We start from the raw sequence: 18,769 nt of genomic DNA on the forward strand, positions 1-18,769 counted from the left end.
TAAAAAACGGGATTATTCGTTAAGGGGGGAGGGGGTGGTGAAAACCCCACTGAGGCAACAACCACAATCCTCGTCAGGGTATATCACTCTAGTCACTAAACTAACCCATGCTTAACCCTCTGATAGCTTGGCACAAAAGCAGTCAGGCTTAACTTGGAGGCAACGTGTGAAATATTTAAGCAGCTTTCAAGTAAGAAAGCAAAAACCCAACAAATGATAAATCTCAAACAAATTAAGAAACTAGTCACATTTTAAATAAATAAAATAATACCCGAATGATAAAAAATCCAATCAGTAGAAACAGAGATGTTGCATTTTAAAGTTTTACGTAAAAAAAGCGTAAAAATTGCGCAAAGGGCCAACTGTGGTGATCTGGTTGCGTTGGACCTGTACAAAGCTAAAAATTTCAGGCCTAATTCGATGGAGTACAGGCCGGGCAGAGGACCACGCTTGGCCTGCTAGGAGTTGTACCGTAGGTCATTGGTGTAAGTTAGTTGTTGCAAGACTTTGCAGAGCTTCACTTTGCTCGGCGTCTGTTCCAATGAAGCTTTTAGTGGGGCGGCAAAGCTTTGTGAGGCTTTGCTTCACTTTCCGTTGCTTCCGATGAGCTGTCAACTGTTAGAGACTACGTAGGGCTTCGCATTGATTTGTTTCGGCTCAGGTAAAGCTTTCAGGTGGGGCTCTACATGGCTTTGCAGGGCCTGACATTGCTTGGCACCACATCGGATGGAACCTTCAGTTACGCAGGAAGGAGTGCTCTCACAGATGACAGTTAAGGGTTCGGATCGGAGCTCACCCCAGCAGTGTGCAGGAGCAGGGCTCAGGCCGGTCCAGTTGCTGGTCCTGGCAAGTTCAGTCGCAGCAGGTCAGCTGGGAAGTTGCAGGGAGGCTTTTGAAGCTTGTTGTGTCCTTATAGCCCACAGAGGAGATCAGCCAATTGACTCTTGGGACCCTGGGATGAAGGTAAGCAAGTCTAATATTCCTTCTCAGACAGCAAGGCAGTCTTTCAACAGGCCTCGAAAAATCCACTCGCCCCCTCGCAATTGCGAGTGAAATTTTAGCAAGTCAACCTATTTTTAGCACTTACTCGATCCTGCTGGCGAGTAAACTTAAGTGGAAGAAACAGGTGGGGTTTTTTTTGTAGGAAGGTGGAATCTGGCTACATGGTTGCCCCCACTTTTTTTCTGGTGTTTTGATGGTTTTTGACTTAGTCTGGCTGGGAACCTGCTATTCAGATCCCCAGCCTAGCTGCTTCCTCTCTAAATTGATTCCATGTACTTTAGGTACATTCTAGTTTGGTTACTGGGGTACCCTTGTGAGTCCCTGGTATATGGTACCTTAGGTAACAAGGGCATGGGTACCCCAGAGGCCTACCAGGGGTTGCAGCATGCATTATGCCACCCCTAAGAATCCTTCCAAAATGACACCACAGGACTGCTACTGCAGCCTGGGAAAGGTGGTGCATGCACCCCTTACTAAAGATATAGGTTACCTATATCTACCTTAAATCACTGCACATAGAAACCGATCAGTCACTCCTATGGCAGGTCTTATTAATCCTGAAGGCAGGGTGCTTGGTTTCATGTGAGAGGGTGCCCATGCATGAGCAGGACCCCTCTGCAGCCTTCGGAATCTATTCTCTGGGGCTGTTCTGTGCATTATAACCTTGCTGCAAATGCTAACTTTGGGAGGCCTGCACGGAAACATGTCGTGTTTGGTGTTAAACACTTTGGAATCCTAGCCCCCGCCAGTTCTAGCAGCGGGGGTAGAATTCCACCCTTCTAGAGGGAGAGACATGTACACACCGGTATACCCGGTACCAGTTTAAAAGAGCACTGGCATCACAAAATGAATTCTGCAGCCACAGACACGAGTCTGTTCTCCTGCTGCTGACCGAAACTCCTGCAGGGGAGGCCTGGACAATAGGTTTCCTGTCACAGGGAGGTGTATCCACCTCCCAGGCAGGCCTTAGTGGATTAGGGCTGGGTGGGTGCACTCCAGGAGTGCTTTGAAGTCTGCACTGGGGCCACATTTGGAGTCCCTGTGCATAGCCCAGTTCAAACCAAAGTGGTGCAAAACTGGACAAAGGAAATGGGTGTAGCCACCCCTCTTTCCAAACTCTCCCATAGGTGGGTCCCTGGAGTTAGTCCAACCCCTTCCTCGGGTATAAGTAAGGAACCCCTGGCAACAGGACTTTAGATATCCCTGGACGAAACTCTGCAACTGAATACTTGAATCCTGGAACTGTGACCCTCTACTCAAGACTAGAGGACTAGAGAAATCTCCCTTGGGGTCAAGGAGTGACTCCCCTGCTTGGCAGGCACCAATGAAGCATTTGCCGGTCTGCATCTCCGAAGCTCCAGACGGACTCCGAAGTACCTGCAGCCCAGGAACAGGATTTCCAGACTCAGAGGCCGACCCGAGTACCCAGCAAAGCTGAGACCCGCAGCCCTCACGGGAGACTTGGAACCGGAACTCCTGGACACCGTGCACATTTGCAAGTGCATTGGCTTCTCTTGAAGTTGTGCTTTGGGTTACTTTTAGCCCAAGTCCAGAGCACCATCTGCACTGAAGATTGTGGGCCTACACTCCACGAGTGTTGCGTGAGCCCACTTCTTGCATTTCCGCTCAAGGCTCCTTCGCGATCCCTGGTCCGGCGACTGGTGGGTCCCTACGAAGGTAACTCCGATTTTACTTGGGCTTCCCTGGTTGCTCCAGACGTGCCCTGACTCCCCACCACGTGGTGAGTCCCTCAGACCTTGCTGGTCCACACCAAAGCATTTCTTTACTTTCTGCGTGGGTTGCTGTTGCCAAGGCTTGTTTGGTCCAATCCGGGCACCGACACCACAGCACTCGACATCCTTTGTGGGACAGCTCGATTCCAGATCCTGGTAGTCGTCGACGCCGCCTTGTCCTCTTGGCTGAAGTGTCAAGCTTCACCTTCTTCACCTGAAATAACCCGCCATCAGTGGGCATCCGCCTATCGTGCTCCTGGTCACTGGCTAGTGACCCAGACTCTGTCCCCACTGCTTTCAGGTTCTTCTCTTCTTCGATTCAGGCTTGGATCACACCGGACACTTTCCACTTCGAGAGCAGCAGCACTTTGCAGCAGATCACCATTGAAATCACCGACGATTCCCAACACCAAAAGACACCTTTGCACCCGGCTTCCCTGGGTGAGGTAACTCTAGTACTCCGGTGCACCCGTGGGTGTTGGCCCTAGAACTCTTTAAGTCTAAAGGGGTTCGCTGAAAGTCCTCCTATCTTCCAATGGGGAAAGTCGCGGTTGGAAATTTAAAGTTAATGGCGATCCGCTGCTGTGTTCAGACACTGTACGCATCCCCTGTGTCACTACCATATGTGGTTCCTTGTGGCCCCAGCACTTCTACAGGCTCTAGGCCTTGTGTGTAGTCAAGTCGTGGTTCTTATACAACTTTCTTAATATATGGTTTGGTACGCCCCTAGGGATCAACGTATATTGTGCTAATTTACTGTGTGCTATTAAGTGTTACTTATGTGTTTTGACCTCTAGCCTCATAAAGAGACTAGTTGGGTGTGTTTGGAATAAATACATATATTTTATATATATACACCTGGTGTGTTTCTCCATTCATTTGGTAATTCACAAGATTATAGACTGGTAAAATAAACTGCTTTACATTCCTTCAAGACTTAGCCTGAAGGCTGCTGTCCCTAGCTACCACTAGGATAGATTTCAATAAAGGTTGTGTAATAATCCAGGAAGGCTTGTAGTAATTAGAAGGTTTATTGAACAGCACAGTATCCAGTCCTGACACAGCAGGATACAGGTGACAACTGACAAACAGTAGAGAATGCTGTATGAGCAAAGCTCTGTTAGGAATGTAGAATCAAAAGGTAACATAACATAGCACATGCAATTAAAGGAGTAGATGCATGAATAATCTAGATACTTAAATGTGCGGGATATAACACACCTCCCTCTTTAAATAAAATTAAAAGATATAAAACTAAAACAACTACAAAGATCATTAGGAATGTACTATACATAATTTTGCAAAGAAATCGGTCTTCTTCTGATGCGCCCATCATTTTTAATTCTTGAAGCTACTGAGTTAGGATAATAACCAGACCCACCATCAGAAGTGTGTTCTTTGTCAATATTAGCATGAGGTTGGAATTGAGAAGCATCTTGTGTAGGACATTTAGCAACTTTACTCAAATTCCAGACCTTGCCATCCTGAGTAATAACAGAGTTACTGAAGACCCTTTTGATTTGAATGGGTCTGCCAAACTTACTCGTACCTTTGCTGACAAAGAAAGGTTTTAAAATTCTAACCCAATCTCCAACACACAAATCATGCTCTTTTGTTTTCCACTTCTTGTTGTACCAAACTGCAGACTTATCTTGTTTCCCACTTACTCTCTTTGCAACTTCTTTGACATCAAAACCATTTTCCCCCAGGCCTTCACATTTTTCTTTGAGCCACCAAGGGCACATGTCAGTCGCAGGATCTCTACCTTTAAGTAATTTGAACGGACTGATCTCAGTGGTAGTATGAGGGGTTATACGATAAGTCCAAAGTTTCTGTCTAATACGGTTTAGCCAATCCCCTTTTTCTTTGATAGCATCAGAGACAAAACCCTTCAGAACACGGTTAAAACGCTCAACTTGCCCGTTCTCATGTGGCTCGTAAAGTGATGTACAAATGTGTTTGATGTTACAAGATTGTAAGAACAATTTCATTTCAGCAGAGACTAACTGCACACCATTATCTGACACCAATACTGAAGGACAGCCTTCCCTAGCGAAAACTTCTTTGAAAAAGGAAATGACAATTTCAGAAGTGATTTTAGCTACAAATTTCACTTCTGGCCATTTGGAATGGTAGTCTACAATGACCAACGCAAAACGTGAACTTTCTGGTAACACTTGGAAAGGCCCCGAAATATCAAAGGCTATCTTGCTCCATGGAAACTCTGGCCATTTAACTGTCTTAAGGGGTGGAACATGTAATTTTAGCATCTTGTCACTGTTACAGCACTCATTGTATTCTCTAACAGTGCGGTCTATGAACCTGTCCATTCCAGGCCACCAGAAATGTAGCCTAATAATACGCTTCATGGCCGAAATTCCTGGATGAGTCTTGTGTGCTAATTTGAGAATGAGCTCTTGCACTCCACTGGGTGGAATGCATTTCTCAGATTTGAAAAACAAATTACCTTCACACCATAACTCTTCTGCTATGTTATAAAATGGTAGCAGGTCATATTCAACATTATTCTTGCTAGGCCAACCTTCTAAAAGGTATTTCTTCAACTTGACAAATTTCTCATCCTTATTCTGGCATGCTATCCAAAACTGTTCAGAAATATCTTGATATTGGGAGGAAACTAGATCTGTCAAGCCTAATACAAAATCAACTTCACTAAGACTATTAACACCGTCAACCTTACCTTCACACGGAAGGCGTGATAAGCAGTCGGCAGTAACATTTTTCTTCCCTGGAATATATTCAACTTTAAAATTGTAATCCTGTAGTTTGGATGAAAGACGTGCAATCCTAGCTGTCGAGTTCCAACCACCACCAGCCGATAGGATATGCACCAAAGGTTTATGGTCCGTTCTTAGAATAAACTCACTGCCCCAAATATAAATTCTATAGTGTTCAATGGCCCACACACAAGATAGTAACTCACGTTCAATAACTGCATATTTGCGCTCAGTTTCATTCAAAGTTCTGGAGGAAAAAGCTACATTCCATTCTAACATACCATCTGTCTGAGAAAGCACACACCCAAGACCGTACAAACTTGCATCAGTGGTGATGATGCACTTTTTCCCAATCCTAAATGGTTTCAAAGTTGGGGAATTAACAATATCATGTTTGATTTCAGTGAAAGCCTTTTCTTGTTCAGTCTCCCATACAAAATCATTGCACTGTCTTAAAAGTTTTCTTAAAGGTTCCATTTTGGTGGCAAAATTTACAACAAATTTACTGTAGTATTCACACATTCCGGAGAAAGAAAGAAGTTGTTCCTTATTCTTTGGGGCTGGAGCACTGAGGATAGCATCAACATTAGATTTTTTAGGAACAAGACCTTCCCCCGACAAAGTGTGGCCTAAATATTCAACTGACTTCTTAAAAAGTTTGCATTTGTGTGCCTTGAGGGTAAGTCCAGAATTTTCTAATCTTTTGCACACAACATTCAAATGTGAACTATGTTCAGCTTCGTTTTTTGAGAAAATCAAAATGTCATCTTGAAAGCATTTTACAAACTTATCAAGATCTCTGAAGATTTGGAACATGACGCGTTGGAAAACAGAGGCAGCGGATGCCAACCCAAACGGCATCCTTCTGTATTGAAACAGTCCCATGGGAGTAATGAAAGCTGTATATTTCTTGGAATCTTCAGTAAGCTCAATTTGATGATACGCAGATCTAAGGTCTAAAGTGGAAAAGATCTGCGCACCATCAAACAAGGAAACAAGCTCATTAATATTCGGAAGGGGATGACAGTCTATAACAATATTAGAATTTAGAGCTCTTAAATCAATGCAGACCCTTAATTTTTGGTCGGATTTGCGCACCAAAACGATGGGCGAAACCCATTCAGACGATTCAATGGGCTCTATAATATTGTCTTTAAGTAGGTCATCCAACATTTCTTTTAGCTCATTCCTAACATTTAAAGGAACTCCTCTTAGCTTTTGTTTGACTGGAACTGCACCCTCTTTGAGAACAATTTTGTGTGCAAAATTTTTCAATCTTCCTAAACGGTCACAGAAAACTTTATTGAACTTTTCATTCCATGAATTAATTACATTATCCTTTCCATTAACATCAGAAATAGAATTAACCATATCTAGTTCACTGCATAAAGAGATGGGATCTTTGGCACGTGGATTTAACGTGATGCTAAGTTCCCATTGGTCATGCCAACCCAGTACATTGACTCCTTTGATAGCAATGTAAAGCTTAATTTGAGCTGACCTTCCTCTGAAACATAAAAGAACATTAAAGAAACCTTCAATATCAATCATATTTCCATTGAAACCTTCAGCTGAAATATCTGAAGATTGTAAATCAGATTTGTTACATACGGTTGTTAATTTTTCATTAAAGTACTCTTTGGTAATAATTGTCCATGGAGATCCAGAATCTACCATGAGTTCGATAGCAATAGATGAAATATGAAAGGTACATTTAGGAGATTTCTTAGTGGTTGATCCAAGAATAGAGACAACATAACCATGCTCAACCTCATGTTTGACTTCATCCACAATACCAACTGTAGATACTTTAGTGGGAGTAGTAGTAGATCGTCCAGTGCGACCTTGAGGATTGTACCTTCTCTCCCTACATACATTGCTAAAATGTCCTAACTTGTTGCAAATATTACAAGTTCTGTTTATGGCAGGACAGCCCTGAAAGGAGGCTATATGTGATCTGCTACCACATCTGTAGCATGAAAACGATGAATTACCAAAATCTGATCTTCTGTTGTTGATACTAACAGAATTTTTATATTTAGACTGAAAGGGAATGACATTTTTATCATCAACTTTGGGTTTAACAATACAAACTTCTTCTTCTACATTAGTTTTATTGGGATTGGGATTTGTAGTTTGTTTAACTACTATATCCATCCACTTTTCTGACATTTCAGTGGACTTAGCAATGGCTATAGTTTCTTCTAAGTTAGGGTCACCTATACACCATAGTTTATCTTGCACCTTTTTGTTTTTAACATGAACAATAATCTGATCGCGGATCATTTCGTCTGCCATGGCACCAAAATTGCAGTGTAAAGTCAAAGCTCTTAAGGAAGTGAGAAAATCATCAAACGATTCCTCTTGTTTCTGTGCTCTTGTATAAAATTTAAAGCGATTTAACGCGATATTGGCGGTAGGTTTGAAACGTTTCTCTAATCTACCAAGAGCTTCAGTGTAAACGTTCACAGAATCACCACTTCCACTAGGCATAGTAAATTGAGGCAAAGTTCTAAAGATTTCTTGACCCTCAGAGCCCAAACAATGTAACAAAATGCTTTTCTTTCTCTCTGACCCCATGCGCTCCCCATCAATAGCTTTCATATAATTGAAAAACTCCTCCTTCCACCTTGACCAGGGCATAGGGGGATCACCCTTAACCTGTAAAAATTTAGCAGGAGGATCAAATTGCATGGTGATTGAAATTAGGTAAAACAAATAAATAAATAAATAAATAATTGTAAAATACACAGTAAAATGAGAACAATTTTTGAAGAAAAAGTACTTATGCCAATGTAGAATCACTTAGTTTGTAGTAAACGATGAGTAGACTTGCAGAATTGTAGAAGTTGAAGCTGTAAATAGCTTGTAGAACTTTTGCCAGAAATACTTGAAGAAATGGAGTATATGTAAAAAAAATTGAAAGTTGAGTTAAGCGCTAACGTTGTAGTACACTTATTAGTGTAAGCGCTAAAATACTGAGCAAAAACGGAAAGAAACAACGATATAAATGAACTTAAATCACTGTGAATGCGCCGTGAATGCGTATCTAAGCAACCAAGCAAACAAAATGGAGGCACGTATCGTGCGTGATGATGTTCCAAGAGGATGCGTGATGACGTTGTAGCGTAGCGTGATGACGCGCTACATCACACAATACGGAAGCATCGGAAACATCGAAGACGTGGTTGCTGGGAAGTGGCGTTGCTTCTCCGCTTTGCGAACAGTGATGTCAGAGGTTGCTAGGCAATGGCGTGGCTGTTCCGCTTCAATGGATGACGAATGTAGACTGTGAATGCACGAAGGCGTTGCTACGGAGATGGAAGCTCGTGGAAGCGTCGCGCTGTAGGCAGCCGGAAAATTAAAAGATGCCAGCCGCTTTAAAGGTCAGAAAATAGAAACGAATGGTATCTTGAGTTGAATAAAGAGGAAATTGTAGGTAGTTTTTGTGAAATACTTGCGGAAAGTGGCAAACAAATCCCTCAGAGGCAGGTAGATTTCTTCCAATGTAGGCAGTCCAATAAAATTTTAGGAGAAAAACGTAAAATTTTCCAAAATGGGTTCAAACTCCGCTCCTGTGCTGTAGATGGCTGGAATAAGGTTGTCCTCGTCGCCAAAGTTTGTAATAATCCAGGAAGGCTTGTAGTAATTAGAAGGTTTATTGAACAGCACAGCATCCAGTCCTGACACAGCAGGATACAGGTGACAACTGACAAACAGTAGAGAATGCTGTATGAGCAAAGCTCTGTTAGGAATGTAGAATCAAAAGGTAACATAACATAGCACATGCAATTAAAGGAGTAGATGCATGAATAATCTAGATACTTAAATGTGCGGGATATAACAGGTTGTCTTTAACTTATCACCTTTAAGGGGCTGTTTAGACTGGTGCATGGTGCCCACTATAACTAGTGGACAGCATATGCCAGGCCAACTTCTCACATTTTTGTTCAGAAAGTGAATGCGCAATTAAAACGCCTCTTGTTTTATCTTACACATTTACCAACTTCTCAAGGGCAGAGGTCAAATGTCAGTTTGTCTTTTTACTAATTGTTGCTCATGTGTCCCTGGAAAATTGTGTTTACATTTCTTTCTCTTTTTGCAGTTAATGCTTTTTGTCAGTGAGCTATTTGACAATAATTGTGAAACAAATTGCAGTAAAATGTCTGTTTTTTTTCTCTAAAACAACATTTGACCAGCCTACAAATGAATAGTACAAGTAGATCAGAAATTATGAAAGAACTTTTTTTGTAATTCAGAAGTGTGATGCAAACTACGATTTAAATTGGAAGAAAACAAATCCGAACACTTTACTTGGTTATGTGCAAATGAAAAATATTTGCAAAACTTTATTTCCAAACATTGTACAATATATAGTTTAAAAACCACATGTCAGTGACCAATTCTGTGGCCATTTCAATGTAAAATCTGCTGATTGTAAATATTAGTGGGCTGCTACTTTATGCTTTTGTTATGTAATTATTAGAAGTGATAGTTTTTAAACATGTGAGAGACATTCCTGGCCAAACCCTGATGACAATGTATTTAATGAATTAAGAGTCAAGTGTTCAGTCAAGAGTATCTTATGTGTTGCTAGATTTGCATTCTATATGGAGCTAATATTTAGTCTGTTAAATCAAACAAAAGCATTTTTTGTACAGCAGACGTGCTGAAAGTGCATATTTGAAGGTACTCTTAGATCTGATGAAGAAGAAAATGGCGTCTCAGTGAATGTAAATACTTGCCCACGATCATGTAATTTGAAACCAGTTTATGGGTCAAGAGCATTATAATTAGATCAAGTAGATTATTTAAGTCACTATGCCTGTGGGTCTAGTAACATTTCTTGGATTTTTTCAAGCCCTATTTCAAGCAGCAGGACAGTCCTTCTTATGTAACTCACAGGTCCTGGAGTTTTCTGAAGAGTGACTCTGGAGGTCCAATGTCTTTACCTGGTTTAAGCCCTCTGTGTTTTGGGGGGCTCCTTGTCCTAAACCACCCACATCTTGTTCTTGAAAGCTCTTTTCCCTTCCCCTGTCAAGGCTCCAAACTGTATGTGACAAAAGGCAGGGCAGGCCTTGTGCCAGGTTCCTTTGTGTGACCAGGGGGGTCAAAGCCCTATGAAGTGTAAGTGGGGCTTGATACAGCGCATACCCAGTCATCCTGGCAGGATGGTTTATCAATCCACAGCTAAGCCCCCTTTGTGTTAGTCTGGAAGGCAATTCACAACCCCCCAATGGCTGAGGAACTCAGTCATGTGGCTAAAAAGGGCATTTTCAGAATGATAAATTAAAATCGGACTTAACAATAAGAGGATTTTAAGTATGAGGTAAACAGCATATCTCTATCTGCTCCCAATCCAAAGTTAGCCCTTATTAAATGTAATAAGGTAACCCACTGATGATCAATTGCAGAGATAGGCCTTGCAGCAGTGAAGAATGATTTTAGGTGTTTTGACTGCCAGGAAATGTAAAACTTCAGTACATATTTCCTACGTTTTAAATACAATGCACCCTGCCCTATGCATCTTTAGCGCCGACCTTAAGGGTGACTAACCTAGATTAAAAATTAAGGTTTAGGAAAGAGTTTATTCTGCCATGGGGAAATGGCAGTTTAAAACTGCACTACATGCTACAGTGGCAGGCCTGAGATATGTTTTAAAATGCTACTTTAGTAAGAGGCACAATGAGTACTGCAGGCCAACCAGTAGCATTTGATTTTGTCGCTGGGACTCTGCTGGTAAGTAGAAATGTTCCTTGGAGTGACAGTACATCAGAATGTAGGGACTGTCTCTCTACCACATCAGTACCTGACAGTCCAAATCCAGGCTAGCTCACAGTGCCTCTCCTGAACTCCTAACCTTCCCAGAGTAGCAGGTGATTTTGGCAACACTAGAACATGAGCCTCTAGGCTCCTAGGGAACAGTGGAAACAGATCATCACCTTTTGTATTGCGCTCATGCATGCCCTTAGTAAACGAAGGAAAGATGTGATGAAAGGTTACAGTATATTTATTGAAACTATGGTAGTCTATTCTGAGGCAGATGTGCTGCAATCAGTAGACACATACAACTAAGCATAGTATCAACATTACTAGCAGACTGTATACAATGAACAACCCAACCATGGCAAATTATCTGTCTAGGCTTATTCTTACTGTGTAAGCAAAGGGATATAATGGACTCCATACATGGCGTGTGTTCGATCCACGATTGGTCTCTCTGCTGGAATTCTCCTCTCTGCCCACAAAGGAACAGAACACACTTTATATGATAAAACGTCTGTGGTAGAAAAGCGGCAGCTAGTCTACCGTGTTATGTCTAACATTTTAGAAGCTGTTGCTGACCGAGCAGGACACAATACAACATGGTGTTATGTATTCCAAATGTTATCGTATGAAATGTGCAGACGGAATCCCAAGAAGAGTCACTGAATAACAAAACAACAAGTACAGTGTATTTCTAAAATAATGTCACAAAAAGTATTATGTACGGTTGTGCAAGCAGCAGCAGCCTTAAACATCTAATACACTAAACTAAGGGAGAACCAAAGTGGGCCCAGAAGGGACATCACTGCAACCCCACTTTGGTCGGGAAAGTGACTTGGCGACTAATAAAACAACAAATGTCACAAGCTAAGCAAGTCCAATGCCATGTTAAGAAGCATAATGTTCAAATGTATAAGTATAGTATTAAATTAAACTGTAAGTTTTGAAAGGGAGGTTAAATTAGGCACCCAAGAGTTCTTCCAGAAGATCAGTGTTTAGTAAATCTAGAACGGATTCAGTCTTCACTGATGATGATTTCTGAAGGGGCCTATTCAAAAGCTCCAGAGAACAGACATGATCTTCATCAGCCGATGCTGAGAAAGTAGTCTGTAGTCCTACAGCCGCATTAAGAGGACCACAGTGGTTCACATAAATACAGCCGAAAGGTTTATTTGAAATCAACAGGTGTCTGCGGTGGGCGTGCCACGCTAGAACTTTTAATTTGCTGACTAAGTCACTACAAAGGACATATTTCTTGGCCTGTCTATATAAGCTGTGCCACCAATAATGTTGCTGTAGCAACGGAAATGGGGCTGCATCATTGGCATGAGCCGAAGCAACCACTTCATATGCAGAGATCGTGAAGGTGAGCCTGCGGTATTGGTGGGAATCGAACGATCTCGAACCTATGGAAGGGTAAAATTGGGAATTTGTTCACTTAAATGGTATGTATATGTATCTGAAAAACCTTTAGTCAAAGGGGTGCTGTCACGTGTAGCAGCAACAGCAATTAATATATATTCATCTATATTTTTGTGCGAACGAGTAATCAAAGCAGCTGTCGCAACTGCAGAATTGGCAACTTCATCAGCCAATGAATTTCCTACAATTTGTGGTCCTAAACGCTGATAACTCAAGATATGAGATACAGGAGCATGTGGCAATCTATCTCTTAGGTCTGGCACTTTAACCCAAACAGTTTTATGCTTTATAGTGTTGCCTTTCGAATCTTTCAATCCATTTTGGCACCAACAGTGCAAATTGTCATTAAAATACTGAACACAATAATACGAACCACATACTATGAATGTGAGGAATTCAGGATCTGTATATTTCAGTGCAAAAAGTACAGCTTTCAGTTCAGCCAACTATGTAATGCAGTCCCCTGGACTGTGTGCAACTTTTGTGGTTGGAATTTTCCATCCAACATCATACCAAAAATAGTGGCGCACACCGACGAATATTGTTTCTTAGTACTGTAGCAGACTGGGCTGAACCATCAGTATAAATACTATATTTATACTGCTTGAGAGGCAAAAGGTTGCTGGGCTTTGGATGAACATGCTCATGTTGAAGAAATTCTTACAACTGTAAAGACGGGTAAAAGACAAACTCTACCTCTACAGCTGTTAAGGATTTTGCTCACTGTATCCATCTAGGATGGAGAGCCTTCGCATTGATGGGTTACCCTTGTGCAAGTGGCCTTTCTTTTAGTATAGCAATCTGCTCCGCAGTCAGTATTTTTTCAGTGGATGCGAAACACACTTCCGCATTGGAATATAAATGCGATTTTTATGCAATCAGCACTGTTTCACCTTCAATAAAGGTGAGCTATGTAAAGCTAATGGCACCTGCGACTATATGGATGACCAGGTTTGTAGTATTTACACTTGTATGTAAAGTGATAAGTTGCAAGCAAGTCTGATTAAAGTGATCTGAGTATTTCCGTGTGTATTGATGTCCAATGCATACTTGAAAAATCAGGGTGAATTAATTCATACAATGATGTAATGCATTGTGCATAATCAGGTATGTATGTTCTGCCAAAATTACCGAATCCTAATAAGAATTGTAGTTTCCTAAGAGTGTTTGTTGGTTGTGGTAGTGCACACATTTCTAGGAAGTGTGGTGCAAGGCTTTTCCCCTTACTGGTAAGTTTGTATCCTAGAAATTGGACACTTGGAAATGCTATATTAGATTTCCTAAAGTTAAACCTGTAGCCAGATTCCGTAAATCCCAATATAATGCAATCTATTCTGGCCAAATGTCTGTTCAGCTCATCGTCCGTCAGGTAGATCTAGATGGGACGAGTCTGGGTCAATATCACATAGAGTTTGCACAATGTAGGCAACAAACACCTCTGGACTGTTCTTGTATCTAATTGGGAGTCATGAAAAAACAATGCTGAAAGCCAAGCGCCAAGAAGGCTGTCCAATCCCTGCTTTCAGGCGTTATATTTTGGCAGAATTTTTGGGGGGAATATCCAAGGTGGTTTATGTAATTTTTTTACGGACTGTATTATTTATAAGTGCTGTACTATGCGTATTTTATGTTGCAAAGGTGTGTGCCGCAAAGCACATCATGCCTCTGAGAAAAGACTGCCCCGATCAGCTTCTTCCCTCAGTGAGGTGAGTTGGATCTACTAGGAAAACCTCTTGTTCAACACGCAAGGATCTCGTTCCTCATGGAGGCCCGAGGACCGTCTGGGTCATTTCGCACCCTAGGACCCGGCAGCAACACAGCACCACCAAATGAGCATAAAAGACCGCAATTAAATGCTAACGCAGTGCAAGTAAGATAGTATCAATACCCAGACCAATAAAGCTCACATAGCAAGATTAAGGAAAAGCATTCATCTGTCTGCCGAGCAACAAAGAAAGGGGAAGGTCTGTTCCTTGATGTTGCTTATATGGGACTTACTCTGTTTACTGTTGATTTGTTGCAAAGACTCATGGGATTTGTAGTCTTAAATAAAAATGTGTTGTTTAAAGCTGCTGAGTGGAATAAATAAGAGGTTAGTATTATCTGAGCCTCTGGTCCGGCTATAGGATTGTTTAAAATGAAGTAGATTATTAATTCTAAGTATATCCGATTGTTTAGAGATGGACTGTTTGTTGTAGAGGGTTGTTTTCAGCTTCCTTCTGTATTTAAAGAGGGTTGGGGCAGTTGTAAGGTCTCATTATTTAGGCAGGTGTTGCCACAGTCAAGGTGGTGTTCCTGGAGGCTGGTAGAGGGGCAGAAACCAAACATGGGTCTTCTTAATGTTAAAGGTGTAAGGTCTGTATACAAGGAATTCCATTATGTAGTAATACTGTAGGTGAAGAAAGTTCTTCATGATGTATGGCTGCTAGAACATGCTATTTATTATTTTGTTTTCCACAGGTTGGTCTGCACCTTCTGCGATCGGAATAGCTGGCCTTGGTGGTGGATTTGAAATTGGAATCGAAGTAGGTGTTTACATTTAAAAAACATTTTTTGAACCAACTACTTGTTGCTTCTGTCATTTAGGACTGTTATTGTACATACAAAAAAAGCCTTAATACTAAAAGCTTTTATCAGTCGGTGTTTACCAGGCATCAAGAGTGTAAGCATGCATGGACTAGAATGTCAGTCACTATTTGCACCTGTGTGCTCTCCCTTTAGATATGGGAGAAATTATGGCCGATGAAATTGGCATGCTCCTTTTGCATGTTGTTTTGTGACCTACTGTTTTGGTAATACTACTCCCTGCACTAACGTAAGTATAATTTTAAAAGTAACAATACATTAAAAAAGTGGTACTGTCTAAATATGAACATAAATACAAATATTTTTGTGCCTAATTCTTCTGGGGAAAAGTGGCTAAAAGGATCGCCCTTGCAAAGACTGGTGCAGTGGAATATTACTATAGACTTATTGAACCTTACTTGAAAACTGAACCCCAGACAGACTTATCTCAGAGGGTACTACTTGAACCTGCCATGTGATCAAGCCTCTCACTCTGTTTACTACTCGGACATTACTGCTGGGGGATCAGACTGTGACTCCACCCTCCCCCCTCCATAAATGTGTATTCTAAGCAATTGGAGAATGAGTGTACTGAACTTCGGTTTAGTCCTAACAAGTATCCCCTACGTAGGACACATTTCCATTGAGTATATAAAAGAAAAATTATGCTTGTTGTGACTCTAGCTTTTTCTTTTCTAGGTCTTGTGTACCAAACAGTGCAAGCTGTCTGGTTGCAAAAGGCTCAAAGTCATCCTTTTTGACCTGATCACCCACATTTGTGACTGATGTTGGTGTTTACTGACTCTTGAATTGTGGCTGGGCTCTGCTAACCAGTCCTAGGGCCAGTGCTCTGTGTTAAAGGTATATGGTAATTGGGTGTAATTAAAATTGGTATGACAATTTGCCTGTAAGCTCCTAGTAGTAGGTTTAGAGGCCCAGTAGATTTAATGCACTTACGTGTGCAGTGCTGTGTTGCCTGCTCTCATTTTAAAGGCGGCCTTGCTTTCAGGCTGCTTTAAAAATATATATATATGCAAATTCGACTTTGGAATTAAATTATTAAACTAACTTATTTTTACATATGTCACCCCTAAGGTCTTCCCAAGGTACCCCAGGGGTGGCAACCTGGAGTAGAGATCTATGAGTACCAAAATGTAGGGTGTACGATGTTCCCCGGTCAAAGGACCCACAATGTCTAAAGCCACATCCACCCATGTACCTACGGGGAGAGGCCTACACTGCATGAAAGGTGTGTGTTATTTTAGAACTTTGTCACTGGCGGAGCATGGCACACAGTCCCTTATCTTCCTCTCGATTTCGAGATCCATGCTGGGCCACCAGTAGTCTAGCCGCAATCTTTGTTTGGTTTTGGTAATTCCCAAGTGCCCCTCATTGGCCAGGTTGACTAAAGCCTCTCTCAAAGTCTCGGGAGGGACCATCTTTGTGCCCCTTAAAAGACAATCCTCTGTGAAGGATAGTTTGTTTCAGACCATCCAGAATGGTCTAAGGGACTCTCCCCAGAATGGTCTAAGGGACTCTTCCCGCTTGTCTTGGTCCATCCAACCACCCTTCGTCTTCTCACAAATTTTCGGTAGGACCACGTCTGCCCTGAGCTCTTCCTTCCAGCATTCTTCTCCAATGGCTCCTTGAGTGATGACACACACATTCTCCGTTTGCATCTCTTTACCTGCCTCATTATCCCCCTCCAAGTCGACTGCTTCATCACTATCTTCACCCACCAGGCGAGAAAGACAGTCAGCTGCAAGATTCCTCACTCCGCGTACTTATTCCACCTCCAACGTGTACTCTTGAAAGCTCACGAGCCATCGTCTGATTATGCTCGAGATGGAGTCTAACCCTTTCTTGCTGAATACTTCGACCAAGGGCTTATGATCGGTCCTCTGGTTAAACTTCATTCCCCACACAAAGTCTCTGAATTTGTTAATGGCCCACTGTGCCGCTAGCTCCTATTTCTCGATTACCGAGTAGTTAAACTCAGCCATGAGTAGCGAGCGTGATGCAAACGCTATAGTTTCTTCACCTCTTTCTCCGACCTGCATCAGGACTGCTCCCAGTCCTTTCGAACTTGCGTCGGTGGTCAGCACAGTTTTCCTGCCAGGTATAAAAGATTGGAGGTTCGGGCCTTCAGCTAACGTTTCTTATGCATCTTCGAACTCCTTCTGCCATGCCACGCTCCAGTCGAATGCCACCCCTTTCCTGAGTAGGTTGTGTATGGCATATGTTCGTCTGGAGAATTTCTCCACAAATTTGCTGTAAAAGTCCACCATCCCCATGAAGGATTTTATTTCATCTTTGCTCTTGGGTGGTGAGAGGTTGATAATGGTGTTTTGAAGATCTGCTTTGGGGCGAATGTCCTCCGTTGTAACCTTGTGGCCCATAAACTCTATTTCAGCACAGCCCATCTTGCACTTTTCTTTCTTCACCGTGAGACCTTGTTCTTTGAATCTTTCCAAGACCTGTCTCAGCCTGAGCATGTGTTGCATGCCATCGTCTCCGAAGATCAGCACGTCATTCTGGTAGCACCTGACCCAGGGGTGCCTTTAAGGAGGTTGCTCATTATCCTTTGGAAAACTGCTGCAGCAGACAATAGTGCGCACGGCAGCCGCTTAAATTTGTATGCCTCCCCATGGGCGTTAAGAATGCCGTGAGTTCTTGTGAGTCAGGATGGAGCCTGACTTGTTAGTAGGCTGAGGTCAGATCCAGCGTCGTGAATACCTTTGCCCCTGCTACCGTGCTCATCATCTGTGAAATGTTCTGGAGGGGGTACTTATCAACTACGACCTCCTTGTTTAACACTCTAAGGTCAATGCATAAGCGCACTGCCCCATCCCCCTTCCTAGATGCAACAATGGGTGCCAACCACTGAGTGGCCTCTACTGGTTCGATCACCCCCAACCTGCACAACTTCTCCAACTCCTCCCTCACGGCTTCCTGTATGGAAATGGGCAGATTCCTAACCTTGGCTGAAACTGGCTTGGAATTGTCTTTGAGTTTTATTCTGTGGGCATAGTTTTTGAGGCATCCTAATTTCTCTACGTTTTTATGGGCTTGCCACCCCAGGATGTTGTCTCCCTTCTTTGACATGTAATTCTTTGTGACAACCAACCTATCCTTGTAGCCTACCATTCCCCAGAAGTAACCTTTCATTTGTATGGGCTGTCCACCATAACCTCCCGGTCTTACATCCATTCTCTGCAGTGTTAGTTTACCATTTGATAGTTTCTCAAAATCTTCTGTGGATATAATTGACAGTTTGGAACATGAGTCAAACATTACTTAAATTTTTGTCTCTTCCACTGCTATAAAATCTTTAGGATTGTTCACTGTCTCACCCTGAACCTGTAACACAATCTCATCACAGACACGGGTAGTGCCATCTCTGTTCTGTCTTGTGTAATTAGCATTGATTCTGCAGCATTTTCTGAAGTGCCCCCTCCTTCCACACTTGTTGCATGTTGACTTTATGGCAAGGCACTCTGTCATTCGCCCAGTGACCCGGTGTGCGATCCCTGTAACAGTTTC

The 18,769-nt window shown here is 42.2% G+C and overlaps 1 protein-coding gene across 3 annotated transcripts in view; it reads left to right on the forward strand.

Annotated features, from left to right (window-relative positions):
- Nucleotides 1-18,769, forward strand: part of SH3YL1 (SH3 and SYLF domain containing 1) — an 898,181-nt gene that overhangs the window by 229,850 nt on the left and 649,562 nt on the right. For all 3 annotated transcript variants that reach the window (XM_078647885.1, XM_078647883.1, XM_078647884.1), the window contains exon 4: nucleotides 15,122-15,186. In XM_078647885.1, the coding sequence (XP_078504011.1) occupies nucleotides 15,122-15,186 (65 nt within the window). The remainder of the gene's footprint in view (nucleotides 1-15,121; nucleotides 15,187-18,769) is intronic.

The sequence above is a fragment of the Lissotriton helveticus genome, chromosome 6 (genome assembly GCF_964261635.1).
Source record: "Lissotriton helveticus chromosome 6, aLisHel1.1, whole genome shotgun sequence".
Taxonomy (NCBI): domain Eukaryota; kingdom Metazoa; phylum Chordata; class Amphibia; order Caudata; family Salamandridae; genus Lissotriton; species Lissotriton helveticus.